Source organism: Teleopsis dalmanni, chromosome X, assembly GCF_002237135.1.
Source record: "Teleopsis dalmanni isolate 2A chromosome X, ASM223713v2, whole genome shotgun sequence".
Classification (NCBI taxonomy): domain Eukaryota; kingdom Metazoa; phylum Arthropoda; class Insecta; order Diptera; family Diopsidae; genus Teleopsis; species Teleopsis dalmanni.
The window spans coordinates 53,179,380-53,190,788 of NC_051848.1; the positions used below are offsets into that span (position 1 = coordinate 53,179,380).

General features: G+C 29.5%; 1 protein-coding gene across 4 annotated transcripts; it reads left to right on the forward strand.

Annotated features, from left to right (window-relative positions):
• Nucleotides 1-3,016: 3,016 nt before the first annotated feature.
• LOC119688940 (transmembrane protein 184C) lies at nucleotides 3,017-10,657 on the forward strand. 4 transcript variants are annotated; one of them, XM_038103620.1, is made up of 7 exons: nucleotides 3,017-3,712; nucleotides 3,816-4,093; nucleotides 4,270-4,405; nucleotides 4,499-4,569; nucleotides 8,787-8,886; nucleotides 9,157-9,511; nucleotides 9,581-10,657. In XM_038103620.1, exons 1-7 carry the CDS (start codon nucleotides 3,413-3,415, stop codon nucleotides 9,880-9,882), a joined length of 1,542 nt encoding a protein of 513 aa, XP_037959548.1. In that variant the 5' UTR covers nucleotides 3,017-3,412; the 3' UTR covers nucleotides 9,883-10,657. The 4 variants fall into 4 exon arrangements, with proteins under 4 accessions (XP_037959548.1, XP_037959549.1, XP_037959550.1 ...); XM_038103621.1 differs by having other exon boundaries at nucleotides 9,647-10,657; XM_038103622.1 differs by having other exon boundaries at nucleotides 9,650-10,657.
• The last annotated feature ends 752 nt before the right edge of the window (nucleotides 10,658-11,409 follow it).

Sequence of the window (11,409 nt, forward strand, 5' to 3'; positions counted from 1 at the left end):
AGACGTATGAAATCCCTTACAAATCTTTGTTGAGATATCAGAAATATTTCACAAACAAATTTTTCTTTTGAATTTATGGCTTCACTCTTTGTAAATCGATTCATTTAATAGAACCTTAAATTATAAAATAGTACTTAAGCTAATATAAAGCCAGAGTATATATATAAATACATGTATACAGCTAAAATAAAAAATTTAACCTCTACGATTTTTATTTAATATACTAAACTTGTGGTAAATTTGTTAAGTGGTAAAGTGCTTATTAGCTAAATACGAACATTATGAGTGCACATTTTTTAATTTTTATTTATTTAAATCTTAAAGTTTTAAAACTTCCAAAAACATTATTGACATTTTTTACTACACATTTAACAGTTTAGCAATTTAGTATGCTATACTCTAGCTAAAATGCTAAAACACTAAATTAGCAAATAGTTTTTCTATTTAGCTAATTAATACGATTTTAGCCTCATGAAGAGGCTTATTATAAAAATAGAATATATTAGACTATCTGGTTTAACACGAAATTCACAAAGAGTTATGCAAATTAAATTGTAATAAGAAAACAATTATTTTATAATTCCTTTCTATGGAAGAATGTTGAAAATTTTAAACCAAAATATACCAAAAATATTCTACAATTTTGCATTAAATAAATACATTTTTCAGGTATTTGGTTAGATTTTATATTAGGTGCTTTAAGCAGCTTTTAAATGTGGCAAAAAACAATAAGTCGCTTGCTTAAAGTTGTTAATTTGTACGCAAAACAACAACACTACTAAGCGCTTAGTTGTGAAATAGCTAAACATTTTAGCAACTACAGACAAAAATGTTACCAATGCATTAAGTGATCTATTGTGAACCTTCATGGGAAATTTTAACGAATATTCCAGTCATCTGTCAAAGCTTATAATCAAAAATTCGTACAAAATTAAGAAGTTCCACAATTTTGAAAACCGTGAATGAAATATTTTAAAAATGTACACAATTGTGGAAAATAAATATTTTAAAAATAGGTACATAAATATATACCAAAATTTTTGGAAGTATATGAAGATAATATAATTAAAAAGCGCTTTAAATTTTTTAACGTATTTGTTGCATAAATATTCTATTTTTAATTTTGTTGTAAAAAGATGTTTCAAAATTTCCAGCATTCTTAACATTGCTTTTAATTTATTTATTTTAATTTTCATTTTTATATTAAATATATTATATTAATCTTTAAATTAGATCTGTTTCACGAGCTACTCATAGTAGCTTTGAGTAACACTGTGTATATACAAATGTGTTCCACCAGCAAATTTTAGAATAAATCAGAGCATCTGAGAGAGTGTAACATCCCTGTCGAAATTTGAAAATGATACACAGACTTTACTCGTACATTTAATTTCAACTAAAATTTGTGTGATATGTGAATCAGCTATTTTGATTTTAATTTAAATTTTTGTATTGTTTATTTGCCCGGCATTTTTGTTTTCACCAGACTTTAAACAAAGTTATTCCAAGAAAATTTGTGTAAAGAGCGTAATTTGGCACTTTATTTGAGTTACACTCTCAGTTTGTACTTAACTCGTATTTTAGTTGAGTTTTACTACGAGTAGCTCTTAGAGTAGACCTGTTATGTGCAAGATTTGTTTTTTGACAGATTGCAGAAATAAAGCGAGATCGCTTAACCTTTTCAAAAAAAAAGGTTATTCCTGATTTGTATATTTTTAAAGCAAATATAGCAGTTATTTGTGTGTTTTAAAATAAAAAGTATGAGTTATTCGGAATGTAAGAATTTTTCGTGCGTGGAAAAATATAAGCCACATGATAATAATTATTTTTAAAAAATGTAATATAAAGCAAATATAATTATTATTTCTTGACTTATTTAAAAACGCTGATATATACAAAGCATGCATAATATTAAAGCTGAACGTGAATGCATTCAAACCAAGCATGCCGTGCTACCAAATCGTACTGTGAATATTCATATATGTATACTTAATTTCGGTCTGGAGACATGTATGCGATAAAATCACACCTTACTTCATTAATTCAAATGAATAAATAATAAAATTAAATTTAACATTATCATCGTATTTTTATTTTTCTCCAAAAAAAAAAAAACCATGGATGTCTCTGATCTGGACAACTCTGCTCTATATAATGCTTTAGGATGATAATTATATACTTAAATATGAGTTTAGACAACTTTTTGTTGCTGATTTTTTTTCTTTAAAATTTTTAAAATAACTGTTATTTGTGGTTTCTGGATTTTAAGGACTATATACCAACAGTCCATATCGAAATTACTTTCACTGCTCCTTGAGAGTTGTGTTTAATTTTTATGGCTGTGTACGAATTCGAGTTAATTGAGGTAATTTTTTTTTAAATTTCCTTGGGATTTTTTGTATTGCAATTATGTAAATATTTATTTATTTATTTATAGCACTTATTATTTTTAAATAATAAGTGCTATTTTAATTTATTAAACAACTAAAAATTTTCACAATGGTAATGCCTAATTTACCTAATTTTAATCTAATTTTCGGTACTCTACTCTATTCTGGGAAATATCAACATTCGCTACCATACCGACATAATTTACTATTTATTTCAATTTACTAGAACTTGCACACGTCTTATATATGAGTTTAGACAACTTTTTGATGCTGCTGTTTTTCTTAAAAATTTTTGAATTAACTATATATATTAACTATATACCAAATGTCCATGTCGAAACTGCTTTCACTGCTCCTTGAGAGTTATATTTTATTTTATATTATAATTAAATTTAATATGAAAGAATATAATAATTTAACTCTTTATATATATATCTGTTCTCATATAGTATATAAATGTAATTTTGATATTCCGAACGCATTACGTATTTTTTTTTTGACGGCGTTAAAATGTAGAGAGCGAAGCGTGGAATTAAATTTTGCATTTCGCTTCGTGGTCTTTATTTTGACCAATTGCAGACGTCGTTGCGTTTTATTTGATTATGTTTTAGTTTTATCTTTCTGACAATCTCACAACAAAAGCTACATTGAAAGTAGTAGGAATTTTCTTGTCAAAGAAGGTGTTTATATTTTGCTAATTAAAAAAAAGTGATAAACAATAAATATTGTTTTATTATTTATTAACGACATAAAGTAAAACTAATTATTAGATAGAATAGAAATTTGAAATAAATAAAATAATTGTGAAAGTGTTTTCATCAATGAAATGTCAACATTCTGCTAAGTGGATGCATTGAGCCATGTAGACGGTTGTTTTAAACAAACTGTGTTGTGCTTTTCACTGCCAACTCAGTCGTTGGCGTTATCATTGTCGTCATCACCCAGACAATTGCATCCAACAGATAAAGAAATCTTAAAAGTGTAAAACAAACTTGTCATTGTTGTTGCTGCTATTGTGCAAAATGTGTGGCATCAATTTGCGAAGATTTTGTGAGGAGTGGCGTATATGGATACGACCTCTACTTATTGTTACCTATACGATATTTGCCATAATTGTTGTACCACTGTTGATAGTCAATTCGCTAAAAGATGGATTCTCACGTAAGGATCAATTGATACTGATTGGTGGCTTGTTTGTGCTGTCAGCGGTACCGGTGTCGATTTGGCACATAATTCAACATGTCATACACTTTTCGAGACCAATACTACAAAGACATATAATACGTATACTGTGGATGGTGCCCATCTATGCGTTAAATGCGGTAATTATAGTCAATAATTTGCTTAACTAAAAATATATATTAAATTATATTATTATATTATTATTTTATTTTATTTATATGTATATACATTTTTTTTTTACAGTGGATAGGTCTCTTCTTTCCCAAACATTCGATATATGTTGATTCATTGCGTGAATGCTACGAAGCATATGTCATTTACAACTTTATGGTGTATTTGTTAAACTATTTGAATTTGGGCATGGATCTTGAGGCAACTATGCAATATAAGCCACAAGTATACCATTTTTTCCCACTCTGCTGCATGCGACCCTGGACCATGGGTAGAGAGTTCATACATAACTGCAAGCACGGTATACTACAGTACACTGTGGTACGGCCCATAACCACCTTCATATCAGTGTAAGTTTCATTTAATTGGGTGCATAATTAGAGATATCATCACTTTTGATTTTGATTTGTATATAATTTTTATTTAATTTGCTTTCATTTCGTTTACATTTAGTTGGGTGGTATGATATCCATTTTAATTATATACTAAGCATATTAAATATTTACAATAATTTATAATTTTAAAGCATTTGCGAGCTGTGCGGTGTATATGGCGAAGGTACATTCGCAGGAAACGTGGCGTTTCCATACATCGTTGTGATTAACAATATATCGCAATTTGTTGCCATGTATTGCCTGGTATTATTTTACAGGGCCAATAAAGTATGTATACTTTTTTTATACAATATATATATTATATAATTTATATAAATTGCATATTTTCTCTATCTCTTTTGCATTATATAAATAATTTAGGACGATCTGAAACCAATGAAACCCATACCAAAATTCCTTTGCATAAAAGCTGTGGTTTTCTTTTCATTTTTGTAAGCAAACATTTACACATACAACATTTTAACATCTTATCAATCATATGTCAATGGAATATGTTTAAAAGTAATGAATTTGGATATAAATATGGAAATTCAGATAAACTTAAAACACTGTGCGAAAAAAAAACAAAAATTGAAGAATGTTATCTTCTGCTTTCTGCTTATCGACAATTTATGAAAGCTTGAATTTAATACGGTATTGCATAAAATTACCAAGAAAGTTGTGCATGTTCAATGCAAAACAGAAATTTTGACACTCCAATAAGGCAACAATGAACAGATAAATCTGACATGACTAATGTCTTTATAAAAATATGGTTAACAATATTTATTTTTTTTTAATGAACAATTTACGCGGGCCTGAACCACATTTTGTCATTCTAAGAATCTCTGCCTATTACATATTACAAGCGTTATAGTTGATTTCTTTTCTTTGTGACTGCCCAGGAGGAGATCACTGGTTCGAGAACTACTCTCCTCTGCTGACATTAGGAGGTCCTCAACGGCCGATATTCTGGCTTTCATTCGGAAAGCAGAATGTCTTCTGTTCAGTTAGGGTCTGTTGCAGCACAAAAGATCAACCATAGTCGTAGTGCTCCGCTACGTTGGGAGCTGGTACTCCGTTTATTCCGATTCCTATATTCGGCTACAGGTCACCTTTTTTTTAAAATTAAAGGTTTATTTAAAATTTTAAGTGCAATATGGATAGAACAGAATCAAACACACGACGTATAGCTATAGATTTTATTAATATTAATTAATATTAATTAATTTTAGAGTTCCGTTCCTGATAATGACTCTCAAGCAGAGTCGAAATATAGAATATATTAAAAAAATATTAACCAAACTTTTAATTTTAGCAGAAAGGTGACCTGTAGTCGGATATAAAATATATAAAAAACGTTATGAAAAGAACCAGGTCGAGACAATTCAAAATTTTAGTTGATTTTCTATATTAAGAACTTAACACAATATTTGAACAGAAACTTCAATGATATAGCTCTAATACACCTAATTGTTGTTGTACCCTAAATTGACCTAAAAAACAAAGCAATACTTAAAGATAGCAAAATTTGCATTATAGAATAGAATGGAGAGAGTGCAGAAAAAGTTAGATGTAAGCAAAGGAATTGTAAGAATTGACTTTAAATTAATCTATGTTCAGATGAGGCAATGAATGATGTCACCTTCATAGAATTCCAATTTGTGTTTACTTTTTAACATGCAAACTGCTGACTCTATTAGCTGATGTTGTTGTACATTGGGGTAGTGAACCGCTCTTGGAACCCATATTAGCTAATAACTATATTTATATAAAGAATGTATTTATCATATCCATCAACTGGTTTCACTTTCTCTTTTTAAACGTATGCATTAATCGGCACAAGATTTTTGATAAAGTTTACTGCTGTAAAAATATGTTTTTAACTACGATTTCTACAAGAACATTTGAGAATTGATTGTTACACGCTTCATATCAATTACTATATAAATCGTAATAAGTTTTTTGTGTTTTTGTACCACTTTAACCACTGATATGAAATTTTTATCTAGCACAGAAAATTTTTTCTTACAACTATAGTACATTGTTTGGCAAAACCATATGCTAAAATCAGTGTCTTTTGTTTTTTATTTTTCTATATTCTATCATTACTATTATTATTTATAATACCAACAATAATAATAGCAATGAACATGTCTTAATTATATTTAATTCGATTTATTGGTAACTGTTTTAATCGTTGATACTTTCAAACATTGAAAATTCAAAATATTGAATGTAACGATAATTCTCTCATTATTAGTCAGCTTTTATTTCTTCAGGTTAGGTTTTCGGTTTTTAAGAACACTAATAACAAGCCAGTTGTTCCAAATAATGATAGAAAATAATTTTATATTAGAAACATTTTCGAGTTATGAAGGTATTACATTGAATATAAGTGTATCCGTTAAATAGTGGTGTCTATTTAACAGATATATCCATTCAATAGTGGTGTCAATGCAATAGGAGTGTTCCTTTTATACTGATATCCGTGTGCTCGTCTAAAACGTGGGTCAGTTTAAAAGGTTGTACGTTCAACATGAGTGTCAATTTGACTTAGATATCCCTTCAATTTTTATTTAAGATAGTTTATTCTGTATTATCCTTTTACTCGTATACATATCTTTATATAATTGAATTGCAATAATTCGAAATCGCTAGGGAAAAGCATTTTTTTTGATTTAGAGGGGTTTCCGAATTATCCGGGTTTTGATTCAACGAGATGAACAAGAAGAAAATACGAATTAATGGGGCTTTTAGATTTCAGTTGATTTTCACATATTTTTTATATATAACTTTATTAGAGTTAAATAAACCAATTTACATATGTATTTACATCCTGCAACTATTAATTTAATAAGAAAATAAAAACATTAAAAATTATATAGAGAAAGATCAAGTTTTAACTTTAAAATTGATTGTTTCAGATTCTTTTCGCCTATCTCTTCAATTTATTTTTCCCAATTTAATAAATAATCAAAAACATTGTTTTGGATATTATGATTTGAAACATAATGTCATAGTTATTGAATGGTCGATTTGGATTTGGATTTGAATTCTTTGAAACTATCATAATCAGTTGATATACCAGATACAGCTACGTCTTTATCTATGTTCAGGTAATCATCGAAAAGGTTGACATTTTCAAAGTTCTCACATATTTGGTCCCATAGATAATCTATGTTGTTCGACTTGACATAAATTTTAGTTTAAATCTTTATTAAAACCGCAAGCCCGGAAGCAGTTTTGAATGCAAGATCTGCATTCCCGTAAATAGCGTACATTTGAACTCTTCTTTTTCATCAATGCTATTAGCTAGATTAATAACCATTTCCTTGCGGTAAAATAATTTAAATTTTTTTTAACACCCAGCTCAAGGAGTAGCAGCTTGGAAGTGGTGTTTACTAGCAAAAAAATTATTTTTACGGGGCTGAGATTAGGGGATTCATTATGCGCTATACAGTTTTCCATAAATAACAGTAAATTTCGATTTTTTGTTTTTATGCTATCTTTTAGCATCTGAAGCCATTTGTTAAATAGATCCATTGTCATCCACGCCTTCTTATTGTGTTGGTAAAGCATTGGAAAACTGCGAATGTTCTTGAAACATCTTGAATTTGCAGACAGGTTTATTGTTCTGCATTACGAATTATAAGAGGTTTAATGCTCATTGAAATTTTACAAATTGACAAGGTTTTTTAAGGAACTAATAGTTTGTTGCGGGTTATTGATGTTTTCGATTTATCGGAGTACGAATTATCGCAATTCGACTGTATATAAAGGACTCTACCTATCTTACAATTTTAATAGATGAACACTTTAACCAATGTGTATGTTTATAGATTGAACTTATAGCTATTCGAATTATGACCTCAAAGTACTGATCGGAGTCATCATAAGACATAACAGAAAAAGAGATCATATGGCCATTATGGGTATCATCACAAATCCAACATATCAAACATGAATCAGTTAAGTTAACAAGACAGAGCATTTCCCTTGTTTTGCTTAGTATTTTCAATAACTAGATTGAGATTGTTAGGGTATAAACAAGCATGTTTCGAGAATATGAAAAATAAAGAGATTTTATCTTTTCTCTACATTTTCCAGTATTTGCATAAAGATAGATATTATTTCGTTACATTTAATTAAACTTTGTGAGTTTGGACAACGTAGACTATTACGTCTGTTATTTCTTGGTATTTGCACAAAGATTGAGATTGTTGGGTCTTAAAGTTCTCTCTATTCTCTCTCTATCCGATCCATTTAAATTTATCAAGAAAACTGTGAAATCAAATTAAATTTCTCTTAGCGCTGGGCACAACGTTCAACAGACAAAATGTCTGTGTTTTATTCTGTCTTAAACTTGAAAAAAAAATAAAAACAAGTAATGTATCTAGATATCTAGGTACTAGATATTCGTTATCAAATACTATATTATGATGCAATAGTTCATCAATGAACGTAGTATTATGAAGAGTATAACTATAACCATAAACCATTTTGAGAAACTTTATACATCTGATGACATGCACTACCCATAAACAGCTGATTATTAATGATATTCTATCACTATATCCCTTGAATTCTTTTTACAAATTCCATTGACAGACTACATGCACTAAATTCTCATCTTTAATCATTTTCATTCGCTCTTTTAAATTTACAGCCAAGGAGTTTTGCTTAATATTTTAGTATATTATGGCATTATCACACGGATTTTTACAATAGATGGAGTCGATAACACAAATCTTGCCTCTATGTTGCAGGTAAGTGTGAATGGAATTATCAATATGAGAGTGCAAAAATATTAATTACTAATTTATTTTTATAAAGTGAAATTAAAACTTAATTTGAATTTATAATATATTTGCGAAGTAAAGAATTATACCAGAGATTTATTTTATATTTGGAAAAGTGTAGTGAATGTTTGAGATTATGGTTATTATTTTCGCATAGTTATCACAATATGCTCTCTCATTAAATTTTAAATCATCTAAGTATGGATTAGAATATTTATTTTAATTATTTTATTACAGAATTTTCTGATCTGCTTTGAAATGTTTGTCGCTGCAGTAGCACATATCTATAGTTTTCCTCACCATCCTTTCCATATCAATTCACCTCAATATTGGAATAATCCCAACAATAATTGGTGCCGTGCTTTTCTATCCATGATTGATATATCCGATATGCAAGAAGACGTTACCGAGCATCTTGGTGTAGTAAGCAGTTCGATAAGTCGTCGTTTCCAGGGACGAAGTAATTATCAACCATTATCGCGTGGTCCACGACGATCTAGTAGTGAATCAGAATATTTAATCCATAAACGACAAGAGGATGCAGCTATGGGAGATGTCAGTACCGGTAACGCTGAACACACCAATATTTCAGGTAATAGAAAAACTTACAATTCGAATTATGCTAAAACGCTGGCTAACGCCAATCGCTATGGAGCTACAGATAGTCTAGTGCTACCAGTTTGTGATGTGGCAATAACTACAGATTCTCCATCTCAATCCCAATTAGCAGCCGCACGCCCCAACACATCCAAAGCCTCTATGTCCGCCTCCTCCGCATCCCACTCTAACTTCGGCATAAGTATACAGAAACGTGAACCGCATACACGTGACTATTCACCCCATTATGGAGCGCCAGTTGCTGGCGGTACAAGCTTTCTACAGGCTCGCAATGTTGGCAATACACATAGTCCCATTCCAGAGTCAGGTGATGATTTTGCATCACTCATTGGCTCAACTAGATGACATCATAATGACTACAGTAGCCTTATATTAAACCCATCGGCTAGCGAATCAGTATCGGTGGGCTTTTCCAGTAGCTTGAAGCTGTCAACTGGGTGCAGCAACAGTTCCTCTGATTGGTTAAGTTCATCGGGTGAGGGTGAGGGCGAAGGTGATGGCGACGATGATGGGCTAAACGACGAACACCTACAATTACTAGACGATACACAATTAGGACGACCGAACAGAGACAGAGAATATATCACTTAAAAGAACAAAACATAATACTATAGTTGAATACGATTAAAATGTGTATGTAGTTGTGTATGTAATAGCAATTATGCAGGCCCACTGCAATTAATGAGTCTAAACTATTTATATGTGTAATAACGTTTGATAGCCATCAATTGCAGTTGGAGGCATTTTTTGCTAAGCATATGTGAACAACTCAATGCGCTACAAAATCTACACAACTTTTGAATGAGTAGTATGTGGCATGTAACCTATTGGTCGCTTGAGTTCAGTTATGTGATATAGTTCTCATTTATATAAACATTTTATAGCTAATTATAATATTTAAAAAATAATAATATTAAAGAAATTAAGTCAAATGTTACAGCAACTACACCAAACGACTGATAGGTCACATCGCCTCATTACAAACTACGAACTATTTTTATGTATTTTTTTTTTTTTAGGTTTTTATATATACTTTCTATTTTCATTATGTTATATAGATATTTATTAGCTTTCTGTTTATAATGACTACTATTATTTAAATATTTATAATTTGTATATCGTTGACCACATGTTTTACTTTCAATTTTTTGTGTTTTCGAATTTTAAAAAAATTTATATTATTGTTAGATTTTTAATAATTATATTTTCGTTCTCTTATTTATTTATGTTAAAAACTTTAAGAAACATTTAATACTCGAAACGAAAGCAGTTTAGTTCCAAAGACAGTTTTTCTAAAAAACGACAAAACGACAAGCGAAATTTAATTTTGATTGCGATTTTTGAGGGTTAAAACTTCCTGCTAAACCCAAATATCCTTTATGCGAATATGAAGAGGTACTTTTGTTCTGTTGAGATAGTGATTTTGTTGTAATCATATAGTGTGAACAGTGGTGTGTGATTTAACGAATGAGAAAAGAAAGCAAATTTTTTTTAAATAAACTATATATGGTTGAACCTAAAAACGATGACAGTCAACATGGAATAAGTAAAATAATTACAACTCCCATTAATGATTTAATAATAATTTCAATCCATTTATTGATATTATAATGCATGGTAAAACAATAATGATGTTCTTATGGTTGAAATTGTATTTTAAAAACATTACAACTCCGAGTTACCACTTTTAGATGTTGCGTTATAATCCGTCTGGAAACCCAGGAAGCAGACTTTTTTTTTTTTTTTTTTTTTTTTTTTTTTTTTTTTTTTTTTTTTTTTTTTTTTTTTTTTTTTTTTTTTTGAGAGAGATGACATTTGAAAGGAGCTCCAGAATGTTAACCTAATCGCTATTGAAACTTTGGGTAATATTCT

Excerpts from the sequence above, each read along its gene's own strand:
- LOC119688940 (XM_038103619.1), top strand. The coding sequence starts at position 3,413 with ATGTGTGGCATCAATTTGCGAAGATTTTGTGAGGAGTGGCGTATATGG. Across the intron at positions 4,406-4,498 it reads TATTTTACAGGGCCAATAAA|GACGATCTGAAACCAATGAA; the intron begins GTATGTATACTT and ends TAAATAATTTAG. Across the intron at positions 4,570-8,786 it reads GTGGTTTTCTTTTCATTTTT|CCAAGGAGTTTTGCTTAATA; the intron begins GTAAGCAAACAT and ends TTAAATTTACAG.